This window comes from Lissotriton helveticus, chromosome 12 (genome assembly GCF_964261635.1).
Source record: "Lissotriton helveticus chromosome 12, aLisHel1.1, whole genome shotgun sequence".
Taxonomy (NCBI): Eukaryota; Metazoa; Chordata; class Amphibia; order Caudata; family Salamandridae; genus Lissotriton; species Lissotriton helveticus.
This window is the reverse complement of record NC_136073.1, coordinates 856,116,732-856,136,754: the sequence shown is the minus strand read 5'-3', so window position 1 is coordinate 856,136,754 and position 20,023 is coordinate 856,116,732. Positions and strand designations below refer to the sequence as shown.

General features: G+C 43.6%; 1 protein-coding gene across 2 annotated transcripts in view; it reads left to right on the top strand.

Moving 5' to 3' along the window:
- LOC144797635 (procathepsin L-like) overlaps window positions 1–20,023 on the top strand; it is a 36,998-nt gene that overhangs the window by 9,336 nt on the left and 7,639 nt on the right. The window contains exons 2-5 of one of the 2 annotated variants that reach the window (XM_078668329.1): window positions 2,470–2,633; window positions 7,697–7,819; window positions 9,574–9,729; window positions 14,189–14,413. In XM_078668329.1, the coding sequence (XP_078524455.1) occupies window positions 2,499–2,633; window positions 7,697–7,819; window positions 9,574–9,729; window positions 14,189–14,413 (639 nt within the window). In that variant the 5' untranslated portion in view covers window positions 2,470–2,498. The remainder of the gene's footprint in view (window positions 1–2,469; window positions 2,634–7,696; window positions 7,820–9,573; window positions 9,730–14,188; window positions 14,414–20,023) is intronic. The other variant, XM_078668330.1, reaches the window with a different exon arrangement.

Genomic DNA, 20,023 nt, shown 5'->3' with positions numbered 1-20,023 from the left:
GAGCAGGGCCTCACCAACAAGCAGCCTCTGTAAACTGGGACGTCTAAATAAGAGGATACCACCCACAAGACATCAACTGTAAACTGGGGCTACTGAAGAGCAGAAAACCACCAACAGGGCAGCCTCTACAGTCTAGGTGTATCAAAGAATGGGACATACCAGCAAAGACAGCAACTGCAATTTAGGTCCACTAAAGAGCAGGATACTACCAACAAGCCAACTACTGTAAACCGTAAATTAGAAAAAAGAGCAGAAAACTAACAATGATTCTTCTGTAAACAAAGGAATACTAAAAAAAGAACAGACTGCCACCTACAAGGCATCTTCTGTAAACTGGGAATATTGAAGAAAAGGATACCACCCATAAAACAGCTTTTGTAAACCATAGATACAAAAGATCAGAGTGCCATCAGCGAGTTTGGTTTTCCAACTAGGGATACTGAAGAGTAGAAGTTCTCAAACAAGCTAATTTCTGTAAATGAAGAAAACTGCATAGCAGGATCCACTAAAAGGCAGATTCTGTAAACTCTTCATTTGGGTAAATTTTCAAGTGCAGCATACACTCCAGAGGAGTCTTGGAGCTAAAGAATAGGCAGTGGTGAGCACGGAAAAGGGTGTAACACGAAGCACTTTTTTGGGTAAAGAACCATATCTTTTAGAGATTTGAAGAATCTTTGCAGTGAAGGTTCATTGCGCATTTTGAGCCGAAGGGTGTTCTAGGATTCTGCTGCTTGTACGCAGAAGGGTTTTATTCCCCATTTGGAATACTGTTATATGAACATAACTTTGTTTTCTGACCTGGGATTCCTAGGCACATATTACTTTTAATTTGTTTACTAGAAAGTTTGGGCTGATAATCCGGTTTGAACACTGGGAGCTGCTGTCCCTGACAGATTATATGACAGTGGATCAATTTGTTTTAGATTAAAGACATATCTAAAATGTTTTGTACTTTTAGGAAAAGTAGGTTATTTTCTTGGGGCCAGCCATGGTAAGCAGAATTGTCATTCTCTACTCTGGCCTTAACAAAGGCCTTGTCCTCAGTCATTCAATGTGAAATATTCTGCACAGGGTGTGAAGCTGACTGAGGCAAAGGTTTGTCACTTCATACATTTTTTAGTCCGGGTTTATTAAGTCCAGGAGCAAGACAAGATCCCTGACTCTACGGATACAGCTTTAGGGCATTCACCCATTGAGGAAGGCAATAGAGAAGCATGCCAGTGAGTCAATTTACTTCAAACTGACAGAATTTCAAATTAAGATGGAATTTGCGTACGATCTTTTAGGGCCATTTATGAGTTCACGGCCTCCATATTGGACTATTCCCTTGGGCGGTGACCCGGTTCCGCAGGGTTTTATTAGGATCTGCTCTTTGCATCACATGTGTACAGATATGTTATCACATTGAATTTCTTTGTTGGAATACTAAGAAGAACAGACTATCATCAACAAGATATCTTCTGTAAACTGTGAACACTAAAAACAACAAGCTGCCAACAAAATACCTGTTCTATAACATAGGAATAATAAAGAGGAGGTCCCAATCAAACAACGCTTATAAACTAGAAACAGAGAAAAGACTAGCTCTCCCTTCCAAATCAGATTCTGACAATTAAGGCTTCGTTTTGATCTCAGGTGTCCCTCCGCTGGTCGGGATGTCGTATGCCCACCCTATCTCGAAGTGACAGCCTTTTTTAATCCTTGAAGTGTCTTCTACTTTCATGACGGGAGCCCTTTTGGTGAAAAAGAGGCATTGACGGCTTGTTTGTTATACTATACGGTACCTTGCTCCTTAAGATAGATCCCTATAGCAGGATCTGTGTCCAGAATTTGAAAAACGAATGTTCCTGATGCCCTGGGAGTTTTCTCTCAAAGTGTAGGTGACAAGTACTCACTCTTCCTCTCTGGGACCGCCATGGTGGCACATGGCGGACCCCGTCAGGAAATAAAAAGTGGGAGGTCTCATGGGATGGGCCACCTTATGCTTCACATGCCATGTCCACTGCTAACAACTCTGTTGCAAAAGTTTTTCTTCTAGCATGGCCGGTGGCAACTGTGCTGTACCCTCCACACTAAATAAGGTGGTGCATACAAAAGATAGGCGGCCACCACCTCTCTCTGGTGGTTCTACTGCACCATGTCCTAAATTGATTTAGACCAGACAGAACCCACCCGATACCCCTTTGGTGATGTAGTAGCGGCTACATGGAAGAATAATGATAATAAAAATATTGTGTGACGTAAACATTGTGGCCTAAACATTGTCTACAAAAATATTCCTTCATTGGCTGAAGATGTTCTATTATTAACACCAATGGGGTGATATTTTCATAAACAATATTTAGTACACTATATTTTTGTCAGATAATATTTACACTACTATATTCTGGCACTATACCTGTAGTACCATTTTTAATCTAACCAAATTAAATTCAGCCGAGTGCTTAGTTACTCTTTTCTCTTCCTCAGGACTAACCAAGAATACTCACTTTAGGTTGATGGCCATGGCGAACGTCAGGGACCTGGCTGTCCTCGCGGCAGTCCTGTTGGCGTCTTCCTCTGGCGCGTTGGACCCGTTGCTGGATGAAGAGTGGAGAAACTGGAAGAGCATGCATGGAAAGCAGTATCCTGGAGTAAGTATTGTATGAAAGCAGGAGAAGGTGTCATGGGCATTCCTAGAGTGACAATGACAGAGTGGCAATGGGCGGAGAACAGTGAGCCAAGAGCATAAGGTTTATTCTCATAACAATGTGGAGTGAAACAGACTTTTGGGAAGAGAAATGCTACGTGCCTCCTTTTGAGAAAGTTTCGAGGGGGTGTAGGCTTCTGCCTAGGTGTGAGAACACTGGCATTGCACATCTCGAAGCATAATCCTGCAAAGTATGTGTAAAAGACGCCACCAATGTAGAGTTGGCATCTATTATACATTCCGGCATCTAAAGAAGACATTTCCTATCACTGCATTATTTAATGAGCCTTATGTATAATGCAGCGTTCGCTGTGTACATGGCCATGTGGCTCTTTTGGGATTGCGTTTTGTTATTTTCCACATCCTCTGTGAAAGTGTTCTGAAAGTATTGTGTACAAACAAGTGCTTCCCTGGCCTTGTTCTACAGACTGCTCTCTGCTGGGAGTGTATGCCCACACATGCTGAGGCTCTAATGGGGTATTGGACTCTTGATCTTTGACTGTTCTGTGCAGGTGTGATCAGCAATCTTTTTTTTTCCGGTTATGGTGTGTGCCAGTGTTTCACTTTCCTAGTGATGGTTCAGTGTCTTGCTTTATCGCTATGTGCAAACCTCTCTCGCCTCACCCCCTGTCAATATATTCCTGTTCTAGTGTATGAGTCTTACCATGTGTGTCTCTTCCTCTCCCATTGTCACTCTCCCCATGCTTAGGCTCCACTCTGAGCATCTCCCATCCTTAGAATCTATTTTATGTGCACTTGTATAGTGCTATCACATCTCTTACAAGGCCCAATGCACTTTTCAGGGGGTAAAATAAATATATTGGGACACTTGTCCCCCAAATATTCTAAAACACAAAACACATTGATCAATTTGACCTCCTCATCCCTCATCAATCAGGCTTCCGAGCGAAACATAGCACGGAAACAGCTATGACACACATAATTGATGACGCCCTCCAAATTCTTGATCGCAATGAGTCCTGCCTCCTCATCCTTCTTGACCTCTCTTCAGCATTTGACACGGTCCAACATGAGAACTTGCTGGAGCTGCTAAGCACTAGAATGGGTCTATCGGGAACTGTTCTCAAATGGTTTTCGTCCTTCCTTCACAACCGGTCTCAGAAGTTCAAGATTGACAATGTGCTATCTACACCTGTGCCTGCAGATCTAGGTGTCCCACAAGGATCCTCCCTCTCCCCCACACTGTTCAACCTCGTCATGGAACCGCTCGCCACCTTGCTCCAAGCTTCCAATGTCCAATTCCATATGTACGCCGACGACACCCAACTTTACCTAAAGCTACAATCCCCGGAAGATATCAAACATCTGAACTCCACACTTATTAACACTCAATCATGGCTGGCCGATAATCACCTCAAACTAAATGCTCTGAAAACTGAGTTCCTACTCATCTCACCCTCGGCGAAAATTTCCACCACCCAAACCTGGCTCAATAACCTAACAGCGCTCAATGTCCAACCTACCATCGTGGATTCGGCAAAATCCCTAGGCATCACACTCGACGCCAAGCTCAACATGCAGCAGCACGTTAGCAAAGCCACAAAAGGAGCTAATTTCCAAATCAACACTCTGAGGAAAATTAAACCTTTCCTCCCTGCCGAAGACTTCCAAACTGCTGTACAAGCTTTAGTCATCCCTCGAATAGACTACGAATTGTGGCCCTCAGCGGACTCCCACTATCCACAACAGCACCCTTAAGAGCCTCACTGAACGCTGCCGCGAGACTCATTACTGGCTCAAGAAAACACTCGCATATATCCCCAGATTTAAAGTCTCTAAAATGGCTGCCTTTTGAAGCCAGAATACAGCTAAAAATTGCTGTTATGACACACGCAGCCTTGCACCACAAGGCACCCAACTACCTCGCTCAAAAGTTGTCTGTATCAGGAGGTTCGAGATCCAATAGAAGTACAAAAAATCTACTCCTGAAACCTCGTAGATTCCGGAAAGAGAAAACATACAAGCGCTCCTTCTCAGGAATGGCACCCAGGATCTGGAATGCGCTCCCTCCTGAAACCAGGCTTATCTCCTCCACCGCACTATTCAAGAAAGAGGTGAAAACCATCCTTCTGGCCAAGATCTCCTGATCCTTATAGGTGCTGGATCAGAGACTCTGCATTGCTGCTGTATCACTGTTCACCTTGTCCTTTGGCACTACACTTCTACTTGATGGGGGACACTTTTACGCTACTCTCTTAATACCGACCAATATATGTTACACTTTGGTTTACTGATTCACTCTCCCGATGCCCCCACTCAGTGTTCTCTATACACTAAGACATTGGTATAAGCCATCCACACACCCAAGGTGTACCTGAACACCTCTGTAGTGGGATCAATGACTGGTGCCTTCTTATATTACCTGTTTACCTGTTTGTATATGGATATGTTTTATGTATGTTATTATTATCCTACCATGTCAGTGACTATTATATTGCTTCCATTATCTCTGTTCATTCCTACTGCCCCTACCCTGTCTTTGTGAAGCGCTCTGATATCTGTAAGGATCTTGTTCGCGCTATATAAAACTTTGAATGAATAAATAAATAAATAAATAAATATACTATCAACTTTTCAAGTCAATTCAAAGACTGCTTTATTCGATTTTGATTAAAAACCATAAAAGCACAATAAAAACCACATTACATTATAAAACGTTTTACCATAAAACTACATCAAAATTGCTATAAATCATTATAGTGTAATAAAAAAAGCAGCTCATGTTCGATACATCAAAATATTTGAACTGGCTCAGACAGATAATTCATTGTAATCCTAAGTCTGATTACAGCTTTTAAAAAGGACAACATAAGCAACATGATCAATTCATCCTCCAGCATTTGAAGCCTCAGAAGTGCTGCTCTACATTGTCTAAATCCCCACTTTTTCAGAATGAATATTAGAAATCTTCTCCTTGGCATCTCGTAAAATTTACAAAAAAGTATGCAATTTAACATTGATTGAACTGAAATATCGTCACATGGACATAATGGCAAATTTTTACACCAAGAGTTTGTCTCTGGGAATGTAACCAGTCTAAAAAAAGTCCCCCCTCGAAACGTGTCAATAACATACATGAATAACAGCTTTGAATCTGTATTAAATAAGGTTGGATTCCTTGACCTTGGAGCATCAAGTGGTTGTCCATAACTGAGATCTTACATTTCTCTATAAGCCAATGCGTATTCTCTAGAAAGTTTAAACAAGTTCCTTTCAGGCTCTTCCTTGAGTCAGTTTCTAGACAGTTAGGCGAATCAATATACTATCAACTTTTAAATAAAAAGACAAAAGAAACCCCCACAGTCCCATAATCGATAAGTATCTACTCGGCTTGGTATGCATAGTTGCTAGTTTTTGTAGAATGGTCTATGATAGAAGATTTGGTGTGGTGCATGAGGCTTGGAGGTGTGCTCCTAACTTGTTGCCATGAGCTAGTAGATGTGCATAAGCATGGAGCATGGTGGATAGAGATTTGAGTGATTGAGTCAAAGTTGCATACACCCACCATGATTACCCTATAACACCTACTTCTTAAGGCAACTGTATACGTTGATATGAGAACGGAGCCAGGTCCATTCAGAAGCAGAGAAGGTGCAACCCAAGGAGTCCTAAAGACACCACAGACATGGATCCATGAGTAATGGGACCACCCAGAGCTCCATGTGCTCCACTCAGAAGAGGAGAAGGGGCAAACATGATGAGCCACCAACCCCACAGTAGTGAGTCTGTGGGCTCCACCCAGATGTGGAGATGTTGCCGCCAATGAGCCAGAGACGCCACAGTAGTAGATCTTTGGGGTCTACCTAGAGGCAGAGATGTTTCAGACGATGAGCACAGATACCACATTATTGGTTCTTCGGGGTCTATCCATACAGAAACAGGGATAGAGAACCCCAAAAAATAGCTAAAGACACAATGATAGTGGGTCTATGATTAACGAGCCTAGCCTGAGGCCGTGAGGCAGGACCCACACGAGTGTGTGTGAATAGGGGATGGAAGAGACGAGGTGAGAATGGTAGATATATGAAAGGAAGAAGTAGGTTTTTTAAGGTGGAGAGGCAGGATGGTGCAGGTTTATACATTTAAGACGGATGAGATAGTGGGAAGATTAATTGGGGTTGTAACTCAAGGCCCATCAGGTCCTAATTGGTTCAAAGAGGGCAGATGTGAGGGAAATTTGCCTTTGACCTTCTTGTACTTCTCCTGGATTCCTTGGATGGACGCCCTATTAGGAGAGGTTAGGAGGGGTCAGGGGTTAGATCTTGAAGGTTATGCAGGTTCTGAGGAGTCTTAAAATTAGAGGATGACACTATTTATTTATAAAGCTACAAACATTCTCCTTTGTGCGTCCTAAACAAAAGAAATCCAACACAATACGCAAAACCACAATCCTGCACAGGGCAACAACCTCAGTCATTTGAAACCTGGTAGAGCAATCTCCTCTTAAATTGGTGGTAACTGGGATGGCCACAGCTTTGGCTGTCACTTGGCAGATGTCTGAGAGGGTGTCCCAATCTCCTTGTTCCACTTAAAGATGGCGCTACCTGAGGGCGGTGAGGTGGGAGGAGAAGAAAGAAATGCCGGGTCACATGGCTGGTGGGGAGGCCCATGACTGGAGAGTGATGCACTCACAAACGTTATCTCACCTGTGTCCATAAGCAAACAAAACCACAACCCTACACTTTATTACTGGTTCACCACTGCATTTTCACTCATGCAACTATTGCAGTGCTGTCTTGTTTCTGCTGCCCAAGCAGACATCTTCTAATGCACATTTATCCAACATTGATCAAATAAGGCCTCTTACATGCATAGGTTTCAGGATAGCTGCATATGGTAAACCTAAATTCAATTGATCCAAGGAACAGGAATGACTATCCTAAGTCAAAAAGTATCCTGAAAATTTGTCAAGGTTCCAGCCCCGTTCACCATCTTTGAACAGCCCTGGTGTAGGGCCTTCAGTTCACTCATCCTTGCTTCTTTCAGGGCATAGAGGCCTCCCGGCGTGGGATCTGGGAGAAGAACCTGCAGCAGATTGAGCGACATAACCTGGAGCACAGGCTTGGGAAGCACAGCTACAAGCTGAGGATCAACCACTTCGGAGACCTGGTAAATCTCAACGCAGCCGCTGTCTGTGTACTGATACGGCAAGGCGAGGATGTGATGGTGATGACGGTGTGGGTATGACCAAGCGAAGACCATGATGATGGGATGGAGAACGGAGCATGGAGACGTGGTGCAAGAAAGACTCGGGGCCACATGTACGACCATTGGAAATTGCGAGTTGCAATTTCCAATGTACAACAGTGTCTGAGACACTGTTTGCGATTCTCAATGAGGTCACAAATTGCATGCCTCATTAATATTATTGAGGCACTCGCAATTTGCGCCCCCATTGGGAATGGCTGGTCTTCCGAGGTATGGTGGCCTGCTGGTCTCAGCAGACCTCCATGTCTTGGACTGCTTTTAAATAAAGCAGTTTTTCTTTAACCCCTTCGATGCTTGTGACGGAACCATTCCGTCATCAGTCACGGTTGAGCTGTGCTGATGACGGAATGGTTCCGTCACGACCACACCCAGTTATGGAATGTGCAGCACCGGGGGGAAATCGGCACCGCATGCAAGGTGTTAAATGCAGCCCGTTTTCCTTAAACGAAAACGGGATGCATTTAAAAAATAAAAATGAAACGTTTTTGTTTAATTTTTTAAGGGCAGGTAGTGGTCCCTGGGACCACTGCCTGCCGCTAATAAAAAAAATTCCCCTGCATTTGCAAAGGGGAAGTTGTCCCCTGGGGAACCCTTCCCATTTGCGACTGCATTACCACCCTCTTGAAGAGGGCGGTAATTTGCGAGTGTTTTGCAACCGCAATTGTGGTGGCAAAACATTCATACATAGGGCTGCGAGTCGCAATTAGGAAGGGACGCCCTTGGAACGCCTCTTCCTAATTGCGAGTCGCTAAACACTATTTTGCATGTCGCAATTATTTGCGACTCGCAAAATAGTGTTAGTACATGGCCCACAGGGATTTTGCATGCGCAAAGGGGTCGCAAACCCGTGTGTGCATGCAAAATCCCCTTGTACACCTGGCCCTAGGAATGTAGTGGATGAGAGGCACTGAGGAATATGCCAAAACCTCAGTACACAATTGTGGTTGAGGCTAGACTCTGGGGAAATTGTGATGGTGAGGAGTAGACGGCAAGCTTGGGTGGGAGGAGCAAATACATGTATGTGAGGGAAGCTACAGGAGTGCGTTGAAGGAGAGACAGAAAAAGGGTTTAGAGAGAGTAGGCATACCTGTAGGAGACCTGGGGAGCTAAAAGAGTTGTTCTGGAGGGTAATAATGAGTAGTCAGTGTCGCTGGTCAGCGTGTTGTCTGCAGGCTTCCTGAAGGGAACAACATGATTGTGAGGTTGGAGAATATGGGCTGGAGGCGAGCTATAAAGGTGGAAGAAAGAGAAACACTTGGGTTGTGTTGCAGCTAGATTGTGCGGATGTGCAGTGAGTCAACAAGAGCCTGCTCAGAGGGGGACATTGAAGGGTCTTGAGGCCGAAGGGACAGTGTTGGACGAGGGGAGGCAGTGAAATGGTTCCATTGAGACATTGAGGGTATAGTTGGGGGATACAATTGGGGTTTTGTGAGGGGAAATAAGCTGTGGTACAAGGGATAATACCATGTCAGTGTTGTGGCAGAAGGCAATGGAATAGGGTGGGTATTAAAAAGTTATGTAGATCAGCTTGTATTCCAATAAACTTAGCCCTATGCCAGACGCTCTATGGTTTTCACTGCCCGTTGCTTCATGGTAAACCTCGCCGTCGAACCCGTGCCGCGACCTGATGGAGACCTCTCTTTCTTCATGTCTAGCTCGATGAAGAATTCCAGCGGTTGATGAATGGTGCTTTCCTCGAGCCTTCTCAGCCACACATGGAGATGCCACTTTTTCAACAGTCGGGCGCCTTTGAAGCGCCAATGGCTGTGAACTGGAGTGCGAAGGGCTTCGTCACACCTGTGAAGAACCAGGTGAGCTAGCGTGAAGCAAACAGATGGCATACAACAAACCAATATTTTGCACTCCGTACAGCTCTTTCCCAGAGACCTACCTTCCTGGTATGTTTTATAGTGATCAAGGGACTTATCTCAACTTCCCCTCCCCAAATTTGTGATCTTGTACAAATCACTTTAGTTTACTGTGCCTCATATCCACAAAATTAGGCGCATTTAAGAGCAGGCTATTCTATGTACCAAATGTTAAATCAAAGTAAACACCTTCATTTACATTTAACCCAGTGGAAGTTGTTTTTTCTCTCAGTCAGCCTCAGCAATATGTGCAGAATTTCACCAGTCACATTATTGTTGTACATAGAGCCTCAGTGGGATAGGTCAGAAAATTTCAGCCGCGAGATATTTTTATTTATTTATTTATTTATTTATGTTTGTTTGGCGCTTCTGCAGTAGGTGGCTTCAATGCAAACATTTTGCAGAATGTGAGATAAGGAAATTGAACAGCGATGAACAGAGAATGTATATTGAATCAAGTCCATGTGCTTGGCGGAAGAGCAGTGTCTCCAAGTGTTCTTGTATGCTTTTACCAAACTGCAGCAGAAAGGAAAAGGCATGGGAGTTCTAGAGACCCGAAAATTGAGAACCCAGATACCTTCCCCCCAAATTGTGTGTATCCTTGCAGGAGAAGAAAAATGTGGTTTTGTGAAGTCAACTTTACGCGTCTGGTAAAACTAAATGTTGCTCTTGAGGAAAGATTCTAATTAGCAAAAATACACAATCAAATCAAAATGGCAGACAAGGAGTTTTTTTTAACCAGGGAACCGAAGAATCTTAAACTAGTTGAGACACAAAAATGTTTCCAACAATGTTACATGGAAAGGGATAAAGACTTAGGGGGCAGAATAAATGTGTCCTAAGATTTCGTCCTGAAGCAGACCAGGTAGAAGAGACAAAGAGATCGAAACATGTTCAGCTGCTTATCCGACCATGTTGGGTTAACGTTATGAAAAATAGTGGTAATATTAACGGCACGTTTTTCTTCATTTTGCAATATGTAAGCCAACCTCCTGGAAACATTGGCACAGTCAGGGATATGAACAAGCCTGCACATTGTGTAGTGTTGCAGGACCCCTTCCTGTGTAGAAATAACGTTCCAAACAGACATTAAGGATTGCCACACAGGCTGCAGAAATCTCTCTGCCTGAAAGCCGCTGGTCAGATATCTGATTCAGCGAAGACAGTGCCCTTGGGCTCCATTTTCACTCAATAGTCCCCACTTTAAATTCAGTTTTATTTGTTCTTTTGGGCTCTGGTGGTTTTAGAGGGTTTTCATTTGCATTCACCTGGTATCAGGGCTGCTCGTTATTTTGACTCTGGTGTGAAGTCCATGAGAGCCAATTTAATCCAGTGTCAAAGTGGCCAATAAATCAATGTATGCAAGGAAGGCAAGGGCAACGAAATAGAGAGAGAGGGAAAAATGCAAGTTAAGAACTGATAGTGAGCAGGAGAGAAAATTGAGAGAAAAAAACGAAGAGAGTGACAGGGGAGTGGAGAGATATTGATAGCAGGAGGGAAGTGAAGGAGGGAGACAAAGGAGATCTTAACATAGATCCTGTTACAGGAAGGCAAAAGAGATGGAGAGTCAATAAGGAGGAATGAGAAAAAGGAGAGATAAAGTTGAACAAAAAGAGGAGAAACATAAAGGGAGGAAGAAGAGTAAAAACAAAATGGAGAATGGAATAATAATGAAGAGGAAGAGACAAGAAGGAGGGAGGGGTGATGTTACAAGGGGAGTGTGGGCTCGGAAAGGGAATTTTGTGGAGAGAGAAAAAAAGAGTTAGAAAAGATGAGCGGAGAGGAAAAGAGAGGAAGGAGTAGGCAGGAGCAAAGTTTAGCAGAAAAATTGAGGGGGTGAGGAAAACAGAAAGGGAGGGACGGTGAGTGGCAGAAGCGGAGAGCTGGGAATAAAATGGAGAGGAGGTGCAAAACAAAACAGGAGTGAGAGCGCAGTGAAACAAGTAGTAGAGAAAAAAAGAAAGAAGGGAATGAGAAGAAAGAGAATCAAAGGCTGGTGCATGGGGGGGTGAAAGACATTTCAAGGGTGGACAGTGAGGGGAACACAAGTTTCCATTCCACTTTGGACCCCCTGGTCCCTTAAAGGATGTCTAATATACTGTCAGTCCTCAGGGCTCAGTTTAGCTCCAGAAGGGACCCCTACTTCCCTGTGGGGTCTGGAGGCTGCTGGAGGGCTGCCCCGTGTGGCAGGCAGGTCGAACTGCAGCATCTTCAGCTACACACCTGAGCAGCTAGCAAGCGCCAAGACACCGCGCACTGTGGGGCTAAGACCAGGGCACGAGTTCTAAAAAGAGAAGTGGGGGGACGTTGTCACCGGAAGTGACGTCACGACAGGAAGTGACGTCACGAAAGGTGCGCTCCGATCTCGCCCCAGAGAGGCCAAAGAGTGAAGTCCAGCTGTTGGCAGGGGGGACGGTGTCCACCCGTTAAAATAAGTGCGGGGACGCCGTCCACCCGCGTGGTACCCCGACTCGAGCCCTGGCTAAGACTGTTTTACCGCCTGGGAGAACAGACCCCGCACCGACAGTGCAATTACCACTGCTTTATTTGTGCAGGTGTTGGGCACCGGCACTCATTTTTGGGGAATGACTAATGAGACTTATTTTTTTATAATCAGGCATCACAGTAAAGGAACAAAGGAGAGAAATACAGAAAGGAAAGAGGCAAAGGGGAAGAGGAAGGAAAAACAATCTGCAGTAGTGAGATAAAGAGTCAGGAAGTGTCGGGCGGTGGAAGAAAGAGGCCAGAGGTGGAATCAAGACCAGGCAGCCTCGGTATTCATGAGATAAAGAGTCAGGAAGTGTTGGGCGGTGGAAGAAAGAGGCATGAGGTGGAATCAAGACCAGGCAGCCTCGGTATTCATGAGATAAAGGGACAGGAAGTGTAGGGGGTGGAAGAAAGAGGCATGAGGTGGAATCAAGACCAGGCAGCCTCGGTATTCATGAGATAAAGGGACAGGAAGTGTAGGGGGTGGAAGAAAGAGGCATGAGGTGGAATCAAGACCAGGCAGCCTCGGTATTCATGAGATAAAGGGACAGGAAGTGTAGGGGGTGGAAGAAAGAGGCGTGAGGTGGAATCAAGACCAGGCAGCCTCGGTATCCATGAGATAAAGAGACAGGAAGTGTAGGGTGGAGGAAGAAAGAGGCATGAGGTGGAATCAAGACGAGGCAGTCTCTGTATTCATGAGATAAAGAGACAGGAAGTGCATGGGAGGAAGAAAGAGGCATGAGGTGGAATCAAGACGAGGCAGTCTCTGTATTCATGAGATAAAGAGACAGGAAGTGTAGAGTTGAAGAAAGAGGCATGAGGTGGAATCAAGACGAGGCAGTCTCGGTATTCATGTGATAAAGAGACAGGAAGTGTAGGTGGTGAAAGAAAGACTCATGAGGTGGAATCGAGAGCAGGCAGCCTCAGTGTTCATGAGATAAAGAGACAGGAAGTGTTGGGGGTGGTAGAAAGAGGCATGAAGTGGAATCAAGACAAGGCAGTCTCGGTATTCGTGAGATAAAGAGACAAGAGGTGAAAGGCGGTGGAATAAAGAGGCATGAGGTGGAAACAATATGAGTCATTCTGGGGATTCAGCAGTCCCAGCATTCAGCAGCACAAGTGATGGGCTCTTGCATTTTTATTTTTATTGAGCCTCACTGTTGGGTTTGAATGGTGTTGTAAAGACATGAAAGAGAGAGCAACCCCACTCACAACCTCCCAAACCTCCTCAGGAAAGGGCGGGACCAGTGATTGCAAAAATAGGCAACAGGGCTTGTGTCTGGGGCAAAAAAAAATCACAAAATGACAGGCATGCTTAATGCTTGCAAACTTGAAAGAGCATCAACGTGTTTTAGTGCTGAAATAATAATTTTGTTTTCTGCCAGAAATTGTTGCCACAAGTGCAAAATAGACATACGATATGCCCCATTGTTGAACAAAGACTGTCATGAACTTTTCTAGCACTTATGGAGAGAAGTAATGCAAACCTTCATCCTACCCTTGATTCTAATTTCATTTGATGTTTTTATTAATTTAAGTAATTAAGTAACTCTGACTTTAAATTATATTGAACTAAATGAATCAAGTATAACTAAAGTAACCATGATCTAATACTAACCATAACCATTCATTAAGATAACTTAGAGTTGAAGTAAAATTATTAACAAGTATAAGTAATGTCAAGGTTACAGCCTGTAAACTAAGATTTTGTAGTAATAGTTTACTATAAAGATGTCAAAATACTACTGGCGGACCTTCTTTCTACAACCACTTGTGAATTTGGGGTGCCTTCTGTTCAAATTCCTACCAATTCCTTTTGGACAGTCCTTCTCAGGTCTACTCTTGGGGTCCCCTCACCTGTGAGTACCCCTCATTTGTTTACACCTTACTAAACCACTGCTCTTGGTATTTACAGGGTCACTGTGGTTCCTGCTGGGCTTTCAGTGCTACGGGAGCCCTCGAGGGACAAATCTTCAAGAAGACGGGACTGCTGGTGTCCTTGAGCGAGCAGAACCTGGTGGATTGTTCCAAACCTCTGGGTAACAAAGGCTGCAGCGGAGGTTACATTAGCAGGGCGTTCGAGTATGTGCGTACAAACGGAGGAATTGACCCAGAAGTAACCTACCCCTATCTAGCACGGGTAAGAAGCCAGGAGGCCTCCTTCCAAAAGGCAAAATGACTAGTTGTGAAATCACTGGAGTCGTTTCCTACCAGCGTAGAGGAATATAAAATCTTTCTACTTGTGTGGAACATTTATAGGTGATATATAAAAGCAGACCATGTAATAGAGCCTTGGCATAATGTCATAATATAAGCCCAGAAATTAGATTTTGAGAAAAACATCATTAAAGTGAAAGAATTGGTCGATAAAAGGTTGTGAATTTTGTTAATCGGGTATCTCGTAGGTGCTTGCTCATGTTGGAATAAAGGAAGCAGTTAAGTATACATTAGTAGGTAGAGAGCTCCAGATTTTTTAGGCTTTGCCTGAGAAGCTGGGCTTCACAGAGGAACTCCTTTTGTACTTTGAAAAGTCGTGCCATGGGGAGGCGTGCCCACTTAAGCCTCTCCTCCTTCGTGATTGGTCAGATTGTCTTCCAGGTAGCTGGGGGGATCTCCCAGTGTACAGCCTTATAAATTGCAGCGAGGCAATTTAAAAATACTGGGGGCTCGATTCACACATGTACTTAAGTGTAGTAAAGTTACGAGTGCGTAGTCTCCACACTAGGGGCTGAAGGCCTGCACTCGGGTGGAATCTTTGTAAAGCGCACTCTCTGAAGTGCGCCCTTAGGAGATTCCACCACGAGTGCAGAGACTCAGCCCTTGTAACTTAACTTACACATAGCAAAATGATGTACTACTTTTAGGCCACGATTCTGAGTGGGGGTAAAGGGAGTGGTGCTGTTGCTACCAGATATGGTAAATATCTTATATTCTGAGCTTTCAGTTGGAAAATGGGCCATTGCATGTGGAATTAGTGTTTCCACCAAACAAGGGTGCAGGTTTTAGAGTTGTTGTGCCCATTTTTCCTTGATAAATGTCAACAGGTTTCACTTCTGACATATGTAGAGAAATATTGCGGGATGTGTTGTTCGCTGTAAAATTCAGAACTTGGATCCCTGCTCAAACTCCTGTTTGTATAGGGACTGGAATTCAACCCACTCAGAATCTGGGCACTAAAGGGAATAAGAAGTGACTTCAGGAGGTCAGTGAATAGATCAGAGCCCTGGGCAGTTCTTGCTATCACCCTAGCTTGAACCAGGCTCTTCAGCTCAGAACTGCAGAGTGTCTGATGTGTCATACATTTCTTAATAATAACCGTATCAACATCAATATCTGTGAACCTACCTATTATAAGTGTGTAATAGCTTTTGATTTCACAAGTTTTTATTGGCAGTTTCCAGAACAAAGCATGCTCAGCACCCATAGGGTGCGACCCACCACATACTTAATGTCCGTTACCATATCACCTTCGCCTTATTGCTTATGTTTTGTTATTGCAGGTATATTCCTCCCCATTTTTGTATTGTTCCAAACCCATCCCCATTTATTTCATCTTTTGTACCAGATACCACTATGATGACATTTGCATTTTCATTGTCTATCTCCTCAGACTGTCAAAATCAGTACGTCTTCAGTGTGTAATATCTTTATATTATGTTACGCTGCTTTGATTGCTCGCAAAATGCTGAAAGCGCCCCAGAATATGCCTCACGGTGCTGCGAGAGTGAAAGGGAAGGAGGGATGAGCAATGCAGCGGCACTGACTCTAAGACCTCGAGCCTACTCAGAACTACTTGCTTTATATTCCTCAAAATTCTTCTATTCGGATGTTTTGACCAGAGCCTTTCTTAGACTTTAGAGTTTAGGATTGTACTCCTGAATATTGAGTACAAGAATATCGTGGCTCACTAAGATCGTGGACCAAGTATTGAAAGTTGAATGCAAAGAGTGAAGTATAGATTTACTAGTCTTAACTCAAAATCTATGTTGCCGATTTAGATCTTGTCATGGTACATAAATGTGGAGTTAGGTATAGAAAATGTATACACACATATCTTTTGATATTTTGTCACTCGATAATCGGTCCACGATATTAGTGTCCCATGAAAAAATGCCGGACTCTCATACCACTGCCAGCAAAGGAAACAGGGGTGAGTCCACCATGGGTAAGTCCCAATAAGTGGTCTATTTATTCATGAGAAAGGGCTCTCTTATGTGCATCACAGAGACCTCATCACGTAACCAAATCTTGTACACCTGCAGGCAAGACAACATTACTGTACAAGGAGCTACGCTATGCCAAAACTTTAAATGCACTTGTAGGGTGGTTTCTGTTATCAGCTGCAAGCATCGCTTTACACGGGGTGGAGTAAGTGTTTCAACTTCCCTCACCAGCATTTGTGTAACAGCTCAAGTTACAGATTGTAATGTCTTACTACAAGTTTAGGCAAGGCAACTTAGCACGATTCATGAATTTATCAATTTATTTATTTATAAAGTGTTGTATAGCGCGAACATGACCCAGGAGGGTATCAGAGCGCTTCACAGTTTGGATAAGCTGGATACAAAAAAAGGGACAAGAGCAATCGTTACTATTAGGTTCGAGACGAGAGCATGATATTGGAGCGATTCAGAGCATTTAAGAACAAGTCCGGACGGATTCAAAAATAGAGAAGAACAGGCAATGTACACAGTACCAGTAAGATCATAGCCTGCCAATACTATTAATAACCCGATTACACAAATGAAAAAGACAACGATCAGGTAATGGGAGAAAAACATTCCAAAAATAACTTACAAAGATGTGCAGAGGCCTGCTCACACTGTTAAAACCAGGAGGAGTACAACTGTGTAAAAGACAGTCATGGCATCAGAGAGGAGGGCAGTATTGAAGGACCTGAGCCAAGGACTTTAGGGCAGGAACTTCAGCATTCAGATTTTTTTCACTTCTTTTTTGAAGGAAGCAGTGGATGGGATTTGACGGGCTTCCAGTGGAAGGGAGTTCCAAATTTTCGGGGCCATGCCAGAGAATGCTCTGTTACTCATTCGACTTGAGGTTTCAGGAGCAGTGCGTTTACATTTCGAGACAGATGGCCACCCCCTGATAATTCTAATTTGTGAGCCAGATAGATGGGGGTCTTGAAGTGCAGTGCTTTGCGAGTCAAGCAGGCGATCTTTAGTTGTACACTAGCTTCGAAAGGTAGCCAGTTTAGGGATTTTAAGGTTGGGGATATGTGATCATTTCTTTTTGTACCAGTAATCAATCTGGCTGCAGCATTAATGGAAGCTGTAAGTGGAGCCAAGCTTTGTTTGGGGAGACCACAGAGCGTGGAACTACCGTAGTCTAGCCTTGGCAATACTAGAGCTTGAACCGCCCATTTCAAGTCTTCCTGTGGGAGGAAGGGTTGGAGATTCCTTAGTAGCCTCATCTGGTGTTTAGCACCCTTAGTTGCATTGCTAATATGATTCTGCATGTTCATGTGCCTGACTCAGGTGATTCCTAGAGATTTAGCAGACTCGATAATGTGGGGGGAGCAGTTGAAGACTGAAAGATGATGCATCCAGAGGTCAATCTTGGGGGCGTGGATAGGGGGAGCAATGAGAAGGAATTCCGTTTTGGAGGTGTTGAGCATGAGGCCGTTTTCAGTGAGCCAGTTTTGGGTGTTCAAGATGAAGTTGAGTGAAATGAATTCTTCCATGGAGGAGACTTTCAAAAAAAGTTGGGTGTCATCCGCGTAAATGTGAAAGAGAATGTTCACTGAGTTCAGGGCATTAGCTAAAGGTTCCAAGAATAAATTGAAGAGTAGGTGAGAGGGCGGACCCTTAAGGAAACCCCAATCAAGACTGAAGACTGCTGAGATAGGGATTGATTTACTTTGACTCTTTGAGATCTTTTGTGGAGAAAGGAAGAGAACCATTGCAAAACCACACCTGATAGACCCATCCTGTGTTTTACTGTGGAAAGTAATTTGCTGTGGTTAACAGTGTTGAAGTCAGAAGATAGGTCAAGGAGAATTAGGAGGCAGGATTCATTTTGGTCTAGCAACTTTAAAATGTCATCCAAGATGTGAGTGAGTGCGGATTCTTTTCTGTGGCCTCTCCAAAAGCCTGATTGATGTTGATCCAACATTTGGAATTTCTTAATGTGAACACAGAGTTGAGATTGCTCACACTTTTCGATATTTTGTCCACGATGTTAGTGTCCCACGATATGCCAGACTCTCATACCAAACGCCAGCGCATACAACTCCACAATGGATAAGTCCCGATAAGTGATGACTATTTATTCATGAGAAAGTCTCTCTTGTGAGACCTCATCCTTTAACCAAATCTTGTACCCGCAGACAAGACAACATTACCATACAAGGAGCTATGCCGTGGCGAAACTGAAAATGCGATTGTAGTGCGGTTTCTCTGTTATCAGCTGCAAGCGTCACTTTAGACGGGGTGGAATGAGTGTTTCAACTTCCCCCACCAGAATTAGTGTAACAGCACACGCTGTAGACTGTAATGTCGTCTTAACACAAGTTCAGACAAGGTAATTTAGCATGATTCATTAATTTATTAATATGCAATATGTCATTGTTAGAATATATGTTATTAACTGATATGCCTCCCAGACTTTCTGTGCGGTAACATGCCTAGGAAAGTGGACAAATATGCACAGCTGCCTTGAGCAGAACATTTGCTCCGTCTGATATCGAGATATGCAATTTTAAAGCATTCCTGCTGGTCTGAGTTTTCCAAAAGCATGTACTATTCTGTAGCACGCTGTGCGATATATATCGATATCACAATAGATGCTTGTGAAATCTAGAGAAAAGTGTGGCACATGAAGACAGGTATCTCTTTAGTGAGATGACATTGTAATTGTATTTATATAGCACTTACTACCCCTGACAAGGTATTTAATAATTTTCACTGAGTGGCACGCTACTCCGGACCCAAAGATGGATTAGTGGTGGATTAGTATACGGAAATATAAATTGTTTTGTGGAGCGGTAGACACGTGAGTCTGTTAGTTGGATGACTAGGACACAAGATGGATAGAGGAGGGAAGAGTTAAAAAGAACTATTTGGGAGTTTGTAGTAATACAAGAGGTTTGGAAGGAATCAGAGAGAGCCTGTTAATTGGAGGAATAGGTGAAAGGATGGATAGAGGAGGGAAGAATTTAGAAAGGGTTATTTGGGTGTTCATACTAGTAGAAGAGGTTTGGGAGGATTCAGTGAGACTCTTAGTTGGAGGAATAGATTAAAGGATAGATAGAAGAGGGAAGAGTTTAGAAAGATGTGAGTATTTTCCAAAGTACTTTTGATAGACCTTCCAAGATCCAAATTGACTGATTACAGGTTCTGCCATGTTCAGGGCATTCCTCGCTCAAAAATTGTTGCCTGTGGAGTATTTGTTTTCCATTCTATGTTGAAAAAGTACAAATGCACACTTGGTATTTTTCTGAAGCGCTCAGGTGAGGGCAATAGCGCAATATGTGATCAAAATGCAGCAGATGTGGTAATTTTGCCCCAAGATTAAAAAACTGATTTTAGAAATTTGCAGAAATTCCACCATATCAACTCTACCGAATCTGTCTTCTTTGCCGCTGATAAATGGAGGTAAATTAACAAAAATGTGAAGCATTAAATCTGCTTCAGTACCGGCACGGCGAGCTCTGAAATGTTTGCTTACGTAAAGACGGCGTAAACCGTAGGAATATGTGTTAGTAACAACCCTATAATAAAAAAGCTTGACAAAT